This window comes from Mytilus edulis, chromosome 12, assembly GCF_963676685.1.
Source record: "Mytilus edulis chromosome 12, xbMytEdul2.2, whole genome shotgun sequence".
NCBI classification, from domain to species: Eukaryota; Metazoa; Mollusca; class Bivalvia; order Mytilida; family Mytilidae; genus Mytilus; species Mytilus edulis.
The window spans coordinates 15,044,888-15,065,368 of NC_092355.1; the positions used below are offsets into that span (position 1 = coordinate 15,044,888).

Genomic DNA, 20,481 nt, shown 5'->3' on the forward strand with positions numbered 1-20,481 from the left:
CCATTCTCCCATCCCGCCTTAAATAATACTAAATATCGTGCATTGTCTCCTAAATACATAAATTAATAAATATGAATTCAATATCAATATAAATGAATAAAAGAATTCTATTCCAATTTCATAAGAGATTGAGAAATTATAAGAAAAGGATTGTGTCCTGTTTTTCTATATATTTATAGGCATATCGTTTGGATTTAAAAAAAAAATGGTTTTAATCCATGACACAAAACTAATGCATGCAAAGGTGAAATCACGAAAAGCCAAGGAAACAGTGTACTTGTTGTTGTTCATCATCGCAAAAATACAGTGATGCTTTCAATAGGTACAAACAAAATCTACTGCTAGTTAAACAAAGCCCCTAGCATTGTCATTTCTGATCGAAGAATCAACTGATTGTAGTTTTTCATTGAGTCTCACGTCAGTCCACAGTTGTTTTTGAAGAAATTGATTCATAGATACGTACATGTACAGAGGACCTCAATCGTTAAAACATTTAAAGTTTGACGTAATCTTGACACGAAAGCTAACTTTTATTATTACAAAAATGCTGTTTTGAAATAAAAAAAAATGCCTCTTTTGATTCAAAATGTGTAAATTTTGAAGGTGAATTAAAGTTAATCTTTTGCACTGTTTCTTTTAAAAAAAAATACCAAACATGTATATTTAAACAATAAACAATAAATATTTATTAAAACTCTTGTATTTTTTTAGCTTGATTTAACTTGACAATAAATTGTTTTATTGAATGATAAAGAGAGGAGAACTATTCCAATGGCACTTTCAAACTCATTCATTGAAAATAAACGGAAAAAGCTATGGCTGAAAAAAGAAGACAAGAAACAGATGTATGAAAGAAAAACCCAAACCAAACCTAAAATGAGCAAAATGAAAATAATAAAATAACGGGGGGGGGGGGTGATCTAATGCACCTCGGAATAGTAAGTAACTCCTACCCTGCATGTGTCATTCGTTGTGTTGCAACTGATATTGCAAACTCATGTAAAAATGAAAAAGAGGAATTCTTTGTAAATGTTACGGACGCCATCACAAGTTGGTTAAACGTTATGGAATAACCGATTCACAGAGATATGTTCCTTATATCGTAACTACAATACCATTCCCTTTTCGCGAATGTGACCTACCGAGTTTGACTTTTTATTGGGTTTAAAATAACATGAGCAACACGACGGGTGTCACATGTGCAGCATGTTTTACCCTTCCAGAGTACCTGAATCTTTTTGGGGGTTTGTGTTGCTTAGTATTTAGTTTTTTAAGTTGTGTCTTGTGAACTATGTATGTCTGTCTGTTTGTCTTTTTATTTTTTAGCCAAGTTGTTGTCAGTTTATTTTTGATCTATGAGTTTGAATGTCCCTCTCTCTGTCCGTTTTTAAGTAGTTTTTTTGTTATTCTTGTTTCCTATTGAAAGAAGCGAAGGCTGGTGTACACAATATGAACCAGCACACAGGTGTTGAATAACTAGAAAGATAAAACTTTTCGTCTAAATATGTCAAACGCTATCCGTCATTAAGTGAAATTAACAAAATACGTAAACTTCCTAACCAGATAAAAAAACAATCTACAACAAGATATATTAGGATAGCGTCTGGCTAAGCAGCTGAATGGGACTGAATTGGGAAATACAAATCAAAAGGAAATCAATACTATAACAGTTCCAACTTGATACTGGTTTTCAAAGCTGCACAAAACACATCAGATATATTATGAATATTTTTTTAATTTCATCTCCAGGCCATTGCTCCACTTCTAAACGGTCTATTCAAATTGACAACAGCAATTTGATTTAATTACTTGAGAATACAAATTTACTTTTAGGTTGAATATGTATTCCCCGATTAAAACAGACTCATAGGTCTACGAATAAATAAATGAACGGTCAATTTACTGACTTCACGAAATCGATGAGCCATGTCGGTTAAACTGTTGTTCAATTCATGTCTTCATATTTTTACTGTTTATGATGATATTATTATGTACTTTATTGTGTTCGGTTATGTATTATTTTTATGTAATGAAGAAGAGTGACGTTCTTAGTTCTTGAGTCCTCCCCTAACGGTCACTGTAAACCTTACATCATTACTGATTCAAATGAGGTGAAGTGGAGCAATGGCCAGGAGAAGATGATAAAATTAACAAACAGTTGAGTTTTCCTTAATAGTTATCCCACGATGACGCGGTGTGTCAGTGTAAGATCACCCCGATGGCCGGAGGCCAGAGGGTGATCTAACACTGACACACCAAGTCCGAGTGGGATAACTATTTTACATCCCAGCTGTTTTAGATTAGACGAAAAATCATTTACAATTCATAAAATCTAGTTTAGAACGCCACACAACCATTATAATATACTTTATACATTACTATATGATTTATACCCTTTTTGACACCCGAACACGATGAGTAGATATCAAACAATGTCAACTCGCCCCACTGGCCAATCGGCCGAACCTATATCGCCACTTTATGAAAAAAAATCGCCCCACTGTTGTTTACCGACTCGTCCCACTTTTGAAAAAGTGTAATATCAAACTGAACATTTACTGACAACTCACCTATTATCGAAAAGGGTTTAAACCCCACTGAAAATAGGTCTGTCAACTCGCCCCACTTATAAAAATAACTTGCTTCCTTTAATTAGATTAAATTACTAATAGTACGTATCCAGTCACCCTGATGTAGTGGTTGTGTCGTGGCTTGATATGCTAAAGATCTTGAGTTCGAATCTCAGCATATACACTGGACTTTTTCTATGTGAATTTTGATAGATAGTCTTGTCCGTATAATTGTATATTTTATTATAAGTTTTAGAGTGGATTTGACATTATCGCCAAAATGTTACAGAACAAAGGAAAGCATGCATAACAAAGAAACTCAAACTGGGGTGATCTGGTAGGGGTGATCCGGCGCAGATCACCTCTGTTAGAACAAAGGAGCTGGGATGTAATTGATATGGTCCACTCATGTACACAGTTTGAATCACCAATTATTGTCAGGTTTCTATTGTCTATCTACTGTTCATGTCAATAAATACATCTCACTTCAATTGTTACCTGTAGAGAAGTTCTCAAACCTATTTTACAACTTACTTTATTTTACCACATTTTGGAGGAATGAAAAAAAAAAATGAACTGCAAAATCCTGGAAAGTTTTTATTTTTCTAAAACATAAAACATATTTGAAATTTATTTATCTACGGCATGCTATGTCTTAAAAAATGTACAGATGCGCAGGTTTATCTGTATTCAGACTTAAATATGAGGTGAAAATACGGCCATTGTAGACAAAGGGTCCACATGAACCATAAAAGGAATAACTCTTTTACTATTAGGAACCAACCCTTGCTGCAAAAGCTTCATCTTTTCACTTTTATTTACAAATACTTGTATCATCATCTTTCTAGATTTGGATCAAATTAGCAATGAAATACGTGTACTAAGTACGAAATATGACAATATGTTCTTTTTGTTGGATTTGCTTGAGCTTTTTATTTTGCCATTTAATAAGTGACGTTTTGTTTTGAATCGTCCTCGGAGTGCGTTTTTCTTGTGGTTGGAACATGTCAATTGTTATGTAAGACAAAAAGCTTCATTGAAGCAGCTACCCTATATCATGGAAATCTTGATGAACATGCAAGCTCTTTGAAACATTATCAGATAAACTCATCAAGCTCGCAATTATATACTCCATAGTCATGTGCTGCCGGATGATGTAATTTACAAGAAAAAGTTATCAATTGCTATACTGAAATCATCTCTTTTGTCGTAATATTTTGTTCTAAACCGCCCCTTAATTTCTAAAAATGTTGTGAGGCCCGACTTGACTGTGTCTGTTATATTCTTTAATTTCTATTTCTAATGATTAATTGCGTCCATTGAAGTTAACAGACTTTGATTTTTTTTTTTAGAAATTGCATCATCTAAAGACTAGAATGAATAAAAAGTTCAAATATCAATACATAAATAAATAGTCTATTTTGTACTTTTGGTGCAACTCTGTCCTTGTTATATGATCTATAGTGTTCAGCTGTTGACTGTTTTTTATTGGACTATTGTGTTATTGTTGTTTGTCTTTTGATCTGTTTTTATTCCTTGCTATTCCTTGTAATAGTGTTGGCGGTTTTTATTGGACTTATGTTTTGTTATTGTTGTTTGTCTTTTGGTCTGTTTTTATTCCTTGTTATTCCTTGTAATAGTGTTGGTGGTTTTTACTGGAATTATGTTTTGTTATTGTTGTTTGTCTTTTGATCTGTTTTTATTCCTTGCTATTCCTTGTAATAGTGTTGGCGGTTTTTATTGGACTTATGTTTTGTTATTGTTGTTTGTCTTTTGATCTGTTTTTATTCCTTGCTATTCCTTGTAATAGTGTTGGCGGATTTTATTGGACTTATGTTTTGTTATTGTTGTTTGTCTTTTGGTCTGTTTTTATTCTTTGTTATTCCTTGTAATAGTGTTGGCGGTTTTTATTGGACTTATGTTTTGTTATTGTTGTTTGTCTTTTGATCTGTTTTTATTCCTTGTGATACCTTGTAATAGTGTTGGCGGTTTTTATTGGACTTATGTTTTGTTATTGTTGTTTGTCTTTTGATCTGTTTTTATTCCTTGTGATACCTTGTAATAGTGTTGGCGGTTTTTATTGGACTTATGTTTTGTTATTGTTGTTTGTCTTTTGATCTGTTTTTATTCCTTGCTATTCCTTGTAATAGTGTTGGCGGATTTTATTGGACTTATGTTTTGTTATTGTTGTTTGTCTTTTGGTCTGTTTTTATTCTTTGTTATTCCTTGTAATAGTGTTGGCGGTTTTTATTGGACTTATGTTTTGTTATTGTTGTTTGTCTTTTGGTCTGTTTTTATTCCTTGTGATACCTTGTAATAGTGTTGGCGGTTTTTATTGGACTTATGTTTTGTTATTGTTGTTTGTCTTTTGGTCTGTTTTTATTCTTTGTTATTCCTTGTAATAGTGTTGGTGGTTTTTATTGGACTTATGTTTTGTTATTGTTGTTTGTCTTTTGATCTGTTTTTATTCTTTGTTATTCCTTGTAATAGTGTTGGCGGTTTTTATTGGACTTATGTTTTGTTATTGTTGTTTGTCTTTTGGTCTGTTTTTATTCCTTGTGATACCTTGTAATAGTGTTGGCGGTTTTTATTGGACTTATGTTTTGTTATTGTTGTTTGTCTTTTGGTCTGTTTTTATTCCTTGTGATACCTTGTAATAGTGTTGGCGGTTTTTATTGGACTTATGTTTTGTTATTGTTGTTTGTCTTTTGATCTGTTTTTATTCCTTGTGATACCTTGTAATAGTGTTGGTGGTTTTTATTGGACTTATGTTTTGTTATTGTTGTTTGTCTTTTGGTCTGTTTTTATTCCTTGTGATACCTTGTAATAGTGTTGGCGGTTTTTATTGGACTTATGTTTTGTTATTGTTGTTTGTCTTTTGGTCTGTTTTTATTCCTTGTGATACCTTGTAATAGTGTTGGCGGTTTTTATTGGACTTATGTTTTGTTATTGTTGTTTGTCTTTTGGTCTGTTTTTATTCCTTGTGATACCTTGTAATAGTGTTGTCGGTTTTTATTGGACTTATGTTTTGTTATTGTTGTTTGTCTTTTGGTCTGTTTTTATTCCTTGTGATACCTTGTAATAGTGTTGGTGGATTTTATTGGACTTATGTTTTGTTATTGTTGTTTGTCTTTTGGTCTGTTTTTATTCTTTGTTATTCCTTGTAATAGTGTTGGCGGTTTTTATTGGACTTATGTTTTGTTATTGTTGTTTGTCTTTTGGTCTGTTTTTATTCCTTGCTATTCCTTGTAATAGTGTTGGCGGTTTTTATTGGACTTATGTTTTGTTATTGTTGTTTGTCTTTTGGTCTGTTTTTATTCCTTGTGATACCTTGTAATAGTGTTGGCAGTTTTTATTGGACTTATGTTTTGTTATTGTTGTTTGTCTTTTGGTCTGTTTTTATTCTTTGTTATTCCTTGTAATAGTGTTGGCGGTTTTTATTGGACTTATGTTTTGTTATTGTTGTTTGTCTTTTGATCTGTTTTTATTCCTTGCTATTCCTTGTAATAGTGTTGGCGGTTTTTATTGGACTTATGTTTTGTTATTGTTGTTTGTCTTTTGGTCTGTTTTTATTCTTTGTTATTCCTTGTAATAGTGTTGGCGGTTTTTATTGGACTTATGTTTTGTTATTGTTGTTTGTCTTTTGGTCTGTTTTTATTCCTTGTTATTCCTTGTAATAGTGTTGGCAGTTTTTTTTGGACTTATGTTTTGTTATTGTTGTTTGTCTTTTGGTCTGTTTTTATTCCTTGTGATACCTTGTAATAGTGTTGGCGGTTTTTATTGGACTTATGTTTTGTTATTGTTGTTTGTCTTTTGATCTGTTTTTATTCCTTGTGAAACCTTGTAATAGTGTTGGCGGTTTTTATTGGACTTATGTTTTGTTATTGTTCTTTGTCTTTTGGTCTGTTTTTATTCCTTGTGATACCTTGTAATAGTGTTGGTGGTTTTTATTGGACTTATGTTTTGTTATTGTTGTTTGTCTTTTGATCTGTTTTTATTCCTTGCTATTCCTTGTAATAGTGTTGGCGGTTTTTATTGGACTTATGTTTTGTTATTGTTGTTTGTCTTTTGGTCTGTTTTTATTCCTTGTGATACCTTGTAATAGTGTTGGCGGTTTTTATTGGACTTATGTTTTGTTATTGTTGTTTGTCTTTTGGTCTGTTTTTATTCCTTGTGATACCTTGTAATAGTGTTGGCAGTTTTTATTGGACTTATGTTTTGTTATTGTTGTTTGTCTTTTGATCTGTTTTTATTCCTTGTGATACCTTGTAATAGTGTTGGTGGTTTTTATTGGACTGATGTTTTGTTATTGTTGTTTGTCTTTTGGTCTGTTTTTATTCCTTGTGATACCTTGTAATAGTGTTGGCGGTTTTTCTTGGACTTATGTTTTGTTATTGTTGTTTGTCTTTTGATCTGTTTTTATTCCTTGCTATTCCTTGTAATAGTGTTGGCGGATTTTATTGGACTTATGTTTTGTTATTGTTGTTTGTCTTTTGGTCTGTTTTTATTCTTTGTTATTCCTTGTAATAGTGTTGGCGGTTTTTATTGGACTTATGTTTTGTTATTGTTGTTTGTCTTTTGGTCTGTTTTTATTCCTTGTGATACCTTGTAATAGTGTTGGCGGTTTTTATTGGACTTATGTTTTGTTATTGTTGTTTGTCTTTTGATCTGTTTTTATTCCTTGTGATACCTTGTAATAGTGTTGGCGGTTTTTATTGGACTTATGTTTTGTTATTGTTGTTTGTCTTTTGATCTGTTTTTATTCCTTGCTATTCCTTGTAATAGTGTTGGCGGATTTTATTGGACTTATGTTTTGTTATTGTTGTTTGTCTTTTGGTCTGTTTTTATTCTTTGTTATTCCTTGTAATAGTGTTGGCGGTTTTTATTGGACTTATGTTTTGTTATTGTTGTTTGTCTTTTGGTCTGTTTTTATTCCTTGTGATACCTTGTAATAGTGTTGGCGGTTTTTATTGGACTTATGTTTTGTTATTGTTGTTTGTCTTTTGGTCTGTTTTTATTCCTTGTGATACCTTGTAATAGTGTTGGCGGTTTTTATTGGACTTATGTTTTGTTATTGTTGTTTGTCTTTTGATCTGTTTTTATTCCTTGCTATTCCTTGTAATAGTGTTGGTGGTTTTTATTGGACTTATGTTTTGTTATTGTTGTTTGTCTTTTGGTCTGTTTTTACTCTTTGTTATTCCTTGTAATAGTGTTGGCGGTTTTTATTGGACTTATGTTTTGTTATTGTTGTTTGTCTTTTGATCTGTTTTTATTCCTTGCTATTCCTTGTAATAGTGTTGGCGGTTTTTATTGGACTTATGTTTTGTTATTGTTGTTTGTCTTTTGGTCTGTTTTTATTCTTTGTTATTCCTTGTAATAGTGTTGGCGGTTTTTATTGGACTTATGTTTTGTTATTGTTGTTTGTCTTTTGGTCTGTTTTTATTCCTTGTGATACCTTGTAATAGTGTTGGTGGTTTTTTTTGGACTTATGTTTTGTTATTGTTGTTTGTCTTTTGGTCTGTTTTTATTCCTTGTGATACCTTGTAATAGTGTTGGCGGTTTTTATTGGACTTATGTTTTGTTATTGTTGTTTGTCTTTTGGTCTGTTTTTATTCCTTGTTATTCCTTGTAATAGTGTTGGCGGTTTTTATTGGACTTATGTTTTGTTATTGTTGTTTGTCTTTTGATCTGTTTTTATTCCTTGCTATTCCTTGTAATAGTGTTGGCGGTTTTTATTGGACTTATGTTTTGTTATTGTTGTTTGTCTTTTGGTCTGTTTTTATTCTTTGTTATTCCTTGTAATAGTGTTGGCGGTTTTTATTGGACTTATGTTTTGTTATTGTTGCTTGTCTTTTGATCTGTTTTTATTCCTTGTGATACCTTGTAATAGTGTTGGTGGTTTTTATTGGACTTATGTTTTGTTATTGTTGTTTGTCTTTTGGTCTGTTTTTATTCTTTGTTATTCCTTGTAATAGTGTTGGCGGTTTTTATTGGACTTATGTTTTGTTATTGTTGTTTGTCTTTTGGTCTGTTTTTATTCCTTGTGATACCTTGTAATAGTGTTGGCGGTTTTTATTGGACTTATGTTTTGTTATTGTTGTTTGTCTTTTGGTCTGTTTTTATTCTTTGTGATACCTTGTAATAGTGTTGGCGGTTTTTATTGGACTTATGTTTTGTTATTGTTGTTTGTCTTTTGGTCTGTTTTTATTCCTTGTGATACCTTGTAATAGTGTTGGCGGTTTTTATTGGACTTATGTTTTGTTATTGTTGTTTGTCTTTTGGTCTGTTTTTATTCCTTGTGATACCTTGTAATAGTGTTGGCGGTTTTTATTGGAATTATGTTTTGTTATTGTTGTTTGTCTTTTGGTCTGTTTTTATTCCTTGTGATACCTTGTAATAGTGTTGGTGGTTTTTATTGGACTTATGTTTTGTTATTGTTGTTTGTCTTTTGATCTGTTTTTATTCTTTGTTATTCCTTGTAATAGTGTTGGCGGTTTTTATTGGACTTATGTTTTGTTATTGTTGTTTGTCTTTTGGTCTGTTTTTATTCTTTGTTATTCCTTGTAATAGTGTTGGTGGTTTTTATTGGACTTATGTTTTGTTATTGTTGTTTGTCTTTTGATTTGTTTTTATTCCTTGCTATTCCTTGTAATAGTGTTGGCGGTTTTTATTGGACTTATGTTTTGTTATTGTTGTTTGTCTTTTGGTCTGTTTTTATTCCTTGTGATACCTTGTAATAGTGTTGGCGGTTTTTATTGGACTTATGTTTTGTTATTGTTGTTTGTCTTTTGGTCTGTTTTTATTCCTTGTGATACCTTGTAATAGTGTTGGCGGTTTTTATTGGACTTATGTTTTGTTATTGTTGTTTGTCTTTTGGTCTGTTTTTATTCTTTGTTATTCCTTGTAATAGTGTTGGCGGTTTTTATTGGACTTATGTTTTGTTATTGTTGTTTGTCTCTTGGTCTGTTTTTATTCTTTGTGATACCTTGTAATAGTGTTGGCGGTTTTTATTGGACTTATGTTTTGTTATTGTTGTTTGTCTTTTGATCTGTTTTTATTCCTTGTGATACCTTGTAATAGTGTTGGCGGTTTTTATTGGACTCATGTTTTGTTATTGTTGTTTGTCTTTTGGTCTGTTTTTATTCCTTGTGATACCTTGTAATAGTGTTGGCGGTTTTTATTGGACTTATGTTTTGTTATTGTTGTTTGTCTTTTGATCTGTTTTTATTCCTTGTTATTCCTTGTAATAGTGTTGGCGGTTTTTATTGGACTTATGTTTTGTTATTGTTGTTTGTCTTTTGGTCTGTTTTTATTCTTTGTTATTCCTTGTAATAGTGTTGGCGGATTTTATTGGACTTATGTTTTGTTATTGTTGTTTGTCTTTTGGTCTGTTTTTATTCCTTGTGATACCTTGTAATAGTGTTGGCGGTTTTTATTGGACTTATGTTTTGTTATTGTTGTTTGTCTTTTGGTCTGTTTTTATTCCTTGTGATACCTTGTAATAGTGTTGGCGGTTTTTATTGGACTTATGTTTTGTTATTGTTGTTTGTCTTTTCGTCTGTTTTTATTCCTTGTGATACCTTGTAATAGTGTTGGAGGTTTTTATTGGACTTATGTTTTGTTATTGTTGTTTGTCTTTTGGTCTGTTTTTATTCCTTGTTATACCTTGTAATAGTGTTGGCGGTTTTTATTGGACTTATGTTTTGTTATTGTTGTTTGTCTTTTCGTCTGTTTTTATTCTTTGTTATTCCTTGTAATAGTGTTGGCGGTTTTTATTGGACTTATGTTTTGTTATTGTTGTTTGTCTTTTGGTCTGTTTTTATTCCTTGTGATATCTTGTAATAGTGTTGGCGGTTTTTATTGGACTTATGTTTTGTTATTGTTGTTTGTCTTTTGGTCTGTTTTTATTCCTTGTTATACCTTGTAATAGTGTTGGCGGTTTTTATTGGACTTATGTTTTGTTATTGTTGTTTGTCTTTTCGTCTGTTTTTATTCTTTGTTATTCCTTGTAATAGTGTTGGCGGTTTTTATTGGACTTATGTTTTGTTATTGTTGTTTGTCTTTTGATCTGTTTTTATTCCTTGTGATACCTTGTAATAGTGTTGGCAGTTTTTATTGGACTTATGTTTTGTTATTGTTGTTTGTCTTTTGGTCTGTTTTTATTCTTTGTTAATCCTTGTAATAGTGTTGGCGGTTTTTATTGGACTTATGTTTTGTTATTGTTGTTTGTCTTTTGGTCTGCTTTTATTCTTTGTTATTCCTTGTAATAGTGTTGGTGGTTTTTATTAGACTTATGTTTTGTTATTGTTGTTTGTCTTTTGGTCTGTTTTTATTCCTTGTGATACCTTGTAATAGTGTTGGTGGTTTTTATTGGACTTATGTTTTGTTATTGTTGTTTGTCTTTTCGTCTGTTTTTTTCCTTGTTATTCCTTGTCATAGTGTTGGTGGTTTTTATTGGACTTATGTTTTGTTATTGTTGTTTGTCTTTTGGTCTGTTTTTATTCCTTGTGATACCTTGTAATAGTGTTGGCGGTTTTTATTGGACTTATGTTTTGTTATTGTTGTTTGTCTTTTGGTCTGTTTTTATTCTTTGTTATTCCTTGTAATAGTGTTGGTGGTTTTTATTGGACTTATGTTTTGTTATTGTTGTTTGTCTTTTGGTCTGTTTTTATTCCTTGTGATACCTTGTAATAGTGTTGGTGGTTTTTATTGGACTTATGTTTTGTTATTGTTGTTTGTCTTTTGATCTGTTTTTATTCCTTGTGATACCTTGTAATAGTGTTGGCGGTTTTTATTGGACTTATGTTTTGTTATTGTTGTTTGTCTTTTGGTCTGTTTTTATTCCTTGTGATACCTTGTAATAGTGTTGGTGGTTTTTATTGGACTTATGTTTTGTTATTGTTGTTTGTCTTTTCGTCTGTTTTTTTCCTTGTTATTCCTTGTCATAGTGTTGGTGGTTTTTATTGGACTTATGTTTTGTTATTGTTGTTTGTCTTTTGGTCTGTTTTTATTCTTTGTTATTCCTTGTAATAGTGTTGGTGGTTTTTATTGGACTTATGTTTTGTTATTGTTGTTTGTCTTTTGGTCTGTTTTTATTCCTTGTGATACCTTGTAATAGTGTTGGTGGTTTTTATTGGACTTATGTTTTGTTATTGTTGTTTGTCTTTTGATCTGTTTTTATTCCTTGTGATACCTTGTAATAGTGTTGGCGGTTTTTATTGGACTTATGTTTTGTTATTGTTGTTTGTCTTTTGGTCTGTTTTTATTCCTTGTGATACCTTGTAATAGTGTTGGTGGTTTTTATTGGACTTATGTTTTGTTATTGTTGTTTGTCTTTTCGTCTGTTTTTTTCCTTGTTATTCCTTGTCATAGTGTTGGTGGTTTTTATTGGACTTATGTTTTGTTATTGTTGTTTGTCTTTTGGTCTGTTTTTATTCCTTGCTATTCCTTGTAATAGTGTTGGCGGTTTTTATTGGACTTATGTTTTGTTATTGTTGTTTGTCTTTTGGTCTGTTTTTATTCCTTGTGATACCTTGTAATAGTGTTGGCGGTTTTTATTGGACTTATGTTTTGTTATTGTTGTTTGTCTTTTGATCTGTTTTTATTCTTTGTTATTCCTTGTAATAGTGTTGGCGGTTTTTATTGGACTTATGTTTTGTTATTGTTGTTTGTCTTTTCGTCTGTTTTTATTCTTTGTTATTCCTTGTAATAGTGTTGGTGGTTTTTATTGGACTTATGTTTTGTTATTGTTGTTTGTCTTTTGGTCTGTTTTTATTCTTTGTTATTCCTTGTAATAGTGTTGGCGGTTTTTATTGGACTTATGTTTTGTTATTGTTGTTTGTCTTTTGGTCTGTTTTTATTCCTTGTGATACCTTGTAATAGTGTTGGCGGTTTTTATTGGACTTATGTTTTGTTATTGTTGTTTGTCTTTTGGTCTGTTTTTATTCTTTGTGATACCTTGTAATAGTGTTGGCGGTTTTTATTGGACTTATGTTTTGTTATTGTTTTTTGTCCTTTGGTCTGTATTTATTCCTTGTGATACCTTGTAATAGTGTTGGCGGTTTTTATTGGACTTATGTTTTGTTATTGTTGTTTGTCTTTTGGTCTGTTTTTATTCCTTGTGATACCTTGTAATAGTGTTGGTGGTTTTTATTGGACTTATGTTTTGTTATTGTTGTTTGTCTTTTGGTCTGTTTTTATTCCTTGTGATACCTTGTAATAGTGTTGGCGGTTTTTATTGGACTTATGTTTTGTTATTGTTTTTTGTCTTTTGGTCTGTTTTTATTCCTTGTGATACCTTGTAATAGTGTTGGTGGTTTTTATTGGACTTATGTTTTGTTATTGTTGTTTGTCTTTTGATCTGTTTTTATTCCTTGCTATTCCTTGTAATAGTGTTGGCGGTTTTTATTGGACTTATGTTTTGTTATTGTTGTTTGTCTTTTGGTCTGTTTTTATTCCTTGTGATACCTTGTAATAGTGTTGGCGGTTTTTATTGGACTTATGTTTTGTTATTGTTATTTGTCTTTTGGTCTGTTTTTATTCCTTGTGATACCTTGTAATAGTGTTGGCGGTTTTTATTGGACTTATGTTTTGTTATTGTTGTTTGTCTTTTGGTCTGTTTTTATTCTTTGTTATTCCTTGTAATAGTGTTGGCGGTTTTTATTGGACTTATGTTTTGTTATTGTTGTTTGTCTTTTGGTCTGTTTTTATTCTTTGTTATTCCTTGTAATAGTGTTGGCGGTTCTTATTGGACTTATGTTTTGTTATTGTTGTTTGTCTTTTGGTCTGTTTTTATTCCTTGTGATACCTTGTAATAGTGTTGGCGGTTTTTATTGGACTTATGTTTTGTTATTGTTGTTTGTCCTTTGGTCTGTTTTTATTCCTTGTGATACCTTGTAATAGTGTTGGCGGTTTTTATTGGACTTATGTTTTGTTATTGTTGTTTGTCTTTTGGTCTGTTTTTATTCCTTGTGATACCTTGTAATAGTGTTGGCGGTTTTTATTGGACTTATGTTTTGTTATTGTTGTTTGTCTTTTCGTCTGTTTTTTTCCTTGTTATTCCTTGTAATAGTGTTGGCGGTTTTTATTGGACTTATGTTTTGTTATTGTTGTTTGTCTTTTGGTCTGTTTTTATTCTTTGTTATTCCTTGTAATAGTGTTGGCGGTTTTTATTGGACTTATGTTTTGTTATTGTTGTTTGTCTTTTGGTCTGTTTTTATTCCTTGTGATACCTTGTAATAGTGTTGGCGGTTTTTATTGGACTTATGTTTTGTTATTGTTGTTTGTCTTTTGGTCTGTTTTTATTCCTTGTGATACCTTGTAATAGTGTTGGCGGTTTTTATTGGACTTATGTTTTGTTATTGTTGTTTGTCTTTTGATCTGTTTTTATTCCTGGTGATACCTTGTAATAGTGTTGGCGGTTTTTATTGGACTTATGTTTTGTTATTGTTGTTTGTCTTTTGATCTGTTTTTATTCCTTGTGATACCTTGTAATAGTGTTGGCGGTTTTTATTGGACTTATGTTTTGTTATTGTTGTTTGTCTTTTGGTCTGTTTTTATTCCTTGTGATACCTTGTAATAGTGTTGGCGGTTTTTATTGGACTTATGTTTTGTTATTGTTGTTTGTCTTTTGGTCTGTTTTTATTCCTTGTGATACCTTGTAATAGTGTTGGCGGTTTTTATTGGACTTATGTTTTGTTATTGTTGTTTGTCTTTTGGTCTGTTTTTATTCCTTGTGATACCTTGTAATAGTGTTGGCGGTTTTTATTGGACTTATGTTTTGTTATTGTTGTTTGTCTTTTGGTCTGTTTTTATTCCTTGTGATACCTTGTAATAGTGTTGGCGGTTTTTATTGGACTTATGTTTTGTTATTGTTGTTTGTCTTGTGGTCTGTTTTTATTCCTTGTGATACCTTGTAATAGTGTTGGCGGTTTTTATTGGACTTATGTTTTGTTATTGTTGTTTGTCTTTTGGTCTGTTTTTATTCCTTGTGATACCTTGTAATAGTGTTGGCGGTTTTTATTGGACTTATGTTTTGTTATTGTTGTTTGTCTTTTGGTCTGTTTTTATTCCTTGTGATACCTTGTAATAGTGTTGGCGGTTTTTATTGGACTTATGTTTTGTTATTGTTGTTTGTCTTTTGGTCTGTTTTTATTCCTTGTGATACCTTGTAATAGTGTTGGTGGTTTTTATTGGACTTATGTTTTGTTATTGTTGTTTGTCTTTTGGTCTGTTTTTATTCCTTGCTATTCCTTGTAATAGTGTTGGCGGTTTTTATTGGACTTATGTTTTGTTATTGTTGTTTGTCTTTTGGTCTGTTTTTATTCCTTGTGATACCTTGTAATAGTGTTGGCGGTTTTTATTGGACTTATGTTTTGTTATTGTTGTTTGTCTTTTGGTCTGTTTTTATTCCTTGTTATTCCTTGTAATAGTGTTGGTGGTTTTTATTGGACTTATGTTTTGTTATTGTTGTTTGTCTTTTGGTCTGTTTTTATTCCTTGTGATACCTTGTAATAGTGTTGGCGGTTTTTATTGGACTTATGTTTTGTTATTGTTGTTTGTCTTTTGGTCTGTTTTTATTCCTTGTTATTCCTTGTAATAGTGTTGGCGGTTTTTATTGGACTTATGTTTTGTTATTGTTGTTTGTCTTTTGGTCTGTTTTTATTCCTTGTGATACCTTGTAATAGTGTTGGTGGTTTTTATTGGACTTATGTTTTGTTATTGTTGTTTGTCTTTTGGTCTGTTTTTATTCCTTGTGATACCTTGTAATAGTGTTGGCGGTTTTTATTGGACTTATGTTTTGTTATTGTTGTTTGTCTTTTGGTCTGTTTTTTTCCTTGTGATACCTTGTAATAGTGTTGGCGGTTTTTATTGGACTTATGTTTTGTTATTGTTGTTTGTCTTTTGATCTGTTTTTATTCCTTGTGATACCTTGTAATAGTGTTGGCGGTTTTTATTGGACTTATGTTTTGTTATTGTTGTTTGTCTTTTGGTCTGTTTTTATTCCTTGTGATACCTTGTAATAGTGTTGGCGGTTTTTATTGGACTTATGTTTTGTTATTGTTGTTTGTCTTTTGGTCTGTTTTTATTCTTTGTGATACCTTGTAATAGTGTTGGCGGTTTTTATTGGACTTATGTTTTGTTATTGTTGTTTGTCTTTTGGTCTGTTTTTATTCCTTGTGATACCTTGTAATAGTGTTGGCGGTTTTTATTGGACTTATGTTTTGTTATTGTTGTTTGTCTTTTGGTCTGTTTTTATTCCTTGTGATACCTTGTAATAGTGTTGGCGGTTTTTATTGGACTTATGTTTTGTTATTGTTGTTTGTCTTTTGGTCTGTTTTTATTCCTTGTGATACCTTGTAATAGTGTTGGCGGTTTTTATTGGACTTATGTTTTGTTATTGTTGTTTGTCTTTTGGTCTGTTTTTATTCCTTGTGATACCTTGTAATAGTGTTGGCGGTTTTTATTGGACTTATGTTTTGTTATTGTTGTTTGTCTTTTGGTCTGTTTTTTTCCTTGTTATTCCTTGTCATAGTGTTGGTGGTTTTTAATTGGACTTATATTGTGTTATTGACCATGCAAAATACTTTGGTACTTTGTTTGTTGTCTACTCACAGACTGACGAAAGATTCACGAAGAGACTCCATGCAAAATGATTGAGGGAAAACAGACGTAAAGTGATGACAATAGGATATATAGGGTCATGTAATATAAAATACCAATATGAAATTATTCCAAACACAAAAAATATCAAGCCCTTTATTACTTGGATTTCTTATGCATGTTGTCTCTCAGAGCTATAATGTACTAAAACAAAGATAGACTGTCGTGTTACTATGAAACACGAGTTTTTTTTTCTAATTGTAGATGCTTTATTTAGTAGAACTATTAAGTATCATAGTAACTATAATTTTTAAACATTTGACAATAATGAGTAATACAAGAAAGTATTTGAACATCAACTGAACACATAACTGAATCAATTATACAATTGTAAATAGTAAACAACTTAGACTATGGTAACTATAAGTAGACGGCTCATCAAAATACCCGAATGTTTAAAACTGGTATTACTGTTGTGAAACTATATATTATTATTTTAAAAGAAAAAAGGTACACCAATTAAAATACAAACAAATACAATAGACTTCCGTTGTTTCTTTGAATTGTTGAATATACTCTTGATTTTAGAGAAGCTATAGTCATTGATTTATTATTGTTATAATGAAACCGTAATGACAATGGTAGATCATATTTGACATTAAACTAAAAATATATCATCAAATAATACTATTCTTATAGGCATAGACAATTACAATTAAAGAAGTTATAAAAAAGTAACACAAAAGACTGATTACTTTACTTTTTACCTCATATGTGTTCCATATATTGTTTTTGTTACGGAAACACACACTAGAACTTACTTGTTTGCTTGAATTTTATCACACTCTTTACTGGATGCTTCATTTTGAAAAATCAAAGATACTATCTGAAATTTTAGGCATTGGAAAATGATAAGTATTGCTAGAAGTTATTTGACCATAGATTACAGTTATAAAAAATCATAATCAGATATGGGAAATCATCAAATGTATAAAAATTATAAATAACTTCAAGCAACCAGCTTATAAAAAAACGACCCTATGCATAAAATTGAGAATGGAAATGGAGAATGTGTCAAAGAGAAAACAACCCGACCATAGAAAAAACAAGAGCAGAAGGTCACCAACAGCTCTTCAATGTAGCTAGAAATTCCCGCACCCGGAGCAATCCTTCAACTGGCCCCTAAACAAAGATATACTAGCTCAGTGATAATGAACTCCAAATTGTACACAAAAAACTAAAAATAAAATTATACAAGACTAACAAAGGCCAGAGGCTCCTGACTTGGGACAGGCGCAAACATGCGGCGGGGTTTAACATGTTTATGAGATTTCCCCCCTCCCCGAATACTTCTAGCCAATGAAAATACTAATTTTCGTTCTTTTTGTGTACATTAATTAGATCGTTAGTTTACCCGTTTGAATTGTTTGACGTTGTCATTTCGGTGCCTTTTATAGCTGATTTTGCGGTATTGGTTTTGCTCATTGTTGATTGCCGTACAGGGACCTATACTTTTTTTAATTTTTGTGTCATTTTGGTCTCTTGTGGACAGTTATCTCATTGGACATCATACCACATCTTCTTTTGTATATACATCACATGTAGTAAAAATCACATTAAAAATCATATCACTTTAGTTAAAATGTCTCTAACTAATGCAAATTTTCATAGAATGCAAAAGATGATAGGTGCACTGAGTATTCACCGAATACTTTAAAAGAACAAAACAGCTCCATTGTTATAAACAAACTAATTTAGATTATAAAACACGAAATGCATCAGCAAGACTATACTTCTATTGAGTAAATATGTCAATTATGCTTCAAAACAGTGTAATGCATTTATTTTTACCAGTTTGATAGTTAAACCAATTAACTGGAATAACCTACTACTTATATGCATCATCATGAAACAATCCCTTACCTGTGAGTAACAAAATAATTCCACATAATAAAAACAGTAAATATATGGAATAAAAGAGATAGGTCATTTTGTACATGAAATGTTATTTTTGGTAGATGTTGTGCAATTAACTTTTTATGTGTATTTAATATGGAATTATTAAATTTAACTCTAAAAAATTATATCGAAAACCGAATTATTATACAAGAACCATTACAAACAGCCATAGTTGATTTTGACTTTTATTGACAAACTTTAAACATACAAATTTTGTACTACCTCAATGTAACTTGCAAAACAAAAACTACAAATATTGAGATTTAGACTGTGCTGTGATTTTGGTGAATACAAGTCTTAAGCAAAGAAGCTTTTTGGGAGATGTTACTGATCTATGATGTATCTATCATTTACAATGCATTCGATACTTAATGTGGAGAGGAACAACATGACTTAATTCAAATGATTGCAATCAATCGCACTTTATGACATTTTGGAAACGCTGAAAAAAAGTTAACCCCACCCTTCAGTTTCATCAAAAGTAGTTACATAATAATATACAGAGCACTTAAGGTGGTACCGAACACTACAGGGAGATAACTCTGTAAAATCAGCAGAACGTTTTAATGACGTTGTGTTCATAAGGGAATATTAGGCTTCTTAATGATAAAAATAAGTGTTTGCGAAACTGCTATATAACATGTGTAATTTTTCTGAATGAACGGTTGGTTCAATTATTTTGAATTTGTATATGTTTGTCAAATGGTCAAAGTAAATACTTTGTCAAAATTTTAAGAAAATTAAACGAGCCAAATTAATTTTAGTTACAGTGTTAGGTGCCACCTTAATTCAGGAATAAAAAAATATGTTTCAAATTCTGTAACAGATCTTCTAAGAATATTTTATGATATAAAACAAAAATGACCCAAGCATGTAAGAACCTCCACAAATTACTAGACAGTACACTACGAATAATTTAAATCTTAGAAAAAGATTTTTAAAAATTTTCATATGATGAATTTGTTCAATGCAATACTTTGAGAAATTTAAAACATTTTGTTAAAATAAGACTCGTGTTTTTATAACTTGGATATACATAAAGGATAAACATAAAACCCTGTTTAGTTTGGTCAGGTATTCATCTCTAGTAAACAAATACGGATTTCACATAGTGTGATTTGAACCTTCACCGACGATACATTAATTGTCTATCTTAATGTGTATCTGAAACTTATGACGTGGATTTTATAACTGTTCACTATTAAAGTCGTTTAACAGAAATCCGTGTTCTCTTTTGAAACATAGTCGGACCCTCAATAGATTTCCGTTAATAAGCAGCGCAGAAATATCAGGCATATGTACAAAACGGACAGTTGCCGTCTATAGAAATATTTACCATCTCCTTGCAAGCAGCTCTAATCTTTGTCGGACTCATAATCAGATCATTACACAGGTTAACATCAAATGCATTGTCTTTGAGTAAATGTTCTATCCTCTATTACTGTCTTGCAAAAACCTATCAGATGTGTCCCTCTCATACCGCCAACCCGATTAACGCCACCTCCTTTGTCCATTAGTAACTGTACTATCTTCTTATTGTTCTTTTTGAAAGCAGCTCTTAGAGGTGTCTCTCTCATACCATCCACTTGGTTAACATAACCTCCTTTGTAAATTAGTAACCGTACTATCTTTCATTTCCACTGTTACATGCAACTGTCAGAGGTGTTCTTCTCATACCATCAATCTTGTTAACATCACTTCCTACGCCTATAAGTATACGTAATATCTTCTCATTTCCCCTCTTGCATGTAGCTGTCATTGGTGTGTCTCTCATACCATCCACTTGGTTAACATAACATCCATTGTGTATAAGTAACTGTACTATCTTCTTATTTTTTCTCTCGCAAGCAACTGTCAGAGGTGAATCTCTCATACCATCCCTCCTTTGTCTATAATCAACGGTACCATCTTCTCATCTTCACTTTGACAGGCAACTGTCAGAGGTGTCCTTCTCATTCCATCCATCTTGTTAACACTACATCCATTGTCTATAAGTAAACGTAATATCTTCTCATTTCCCCTTTTGCAAGCAGCTGTAACAGGAGTTTCACTAATACCATTTACCTTGTTAAGATCAGCTCCATTGTCTATAAGTAATTGGACTTTCTTCTCATTCCCTCTTCCACAAGCCGCTATAAGTAGTGCCTCACTCATATTATCAACCTTGTTTATATTGCCTCCTTTGTATATAAGTGACTGGACTATATTCACATGTTCTCCCATGCAAGCAACTGTCAGAGGTGTCCTTCCCATACCATCAGTTTGGTTAATATCACATTAGTTGTCAATAATTAACTGTACTATCTTCTCATTTTCCCTCCTGCAAGCAGCTGTCAGATGTGTCTCTATA

At 31.5% G+C, this 20,481-nt stretch overlaps 1 protein-coding gene across 1 annotated transcript; it reads right to left on the reverse strand.

Moving 5' to 3' along the window:
* Positions 1-20,000: 20,000 nt before the first annotated feature.
* On the reverse strand, positions 20,001-20,384 carry LOC139497443 (ankyrin repeat and SOCS box protein 8-like). Its single transcript, XM_071285666.1, has one exon. It carries the CDS (start codon positions 20,382-20,384, stop codon positions 20,001-20,003), a length of 384 nt encoding a protein of 127 aa, XP_071141767.1.
* Positions 20,385-20,481: the final 97 nt, after the last annotated feature.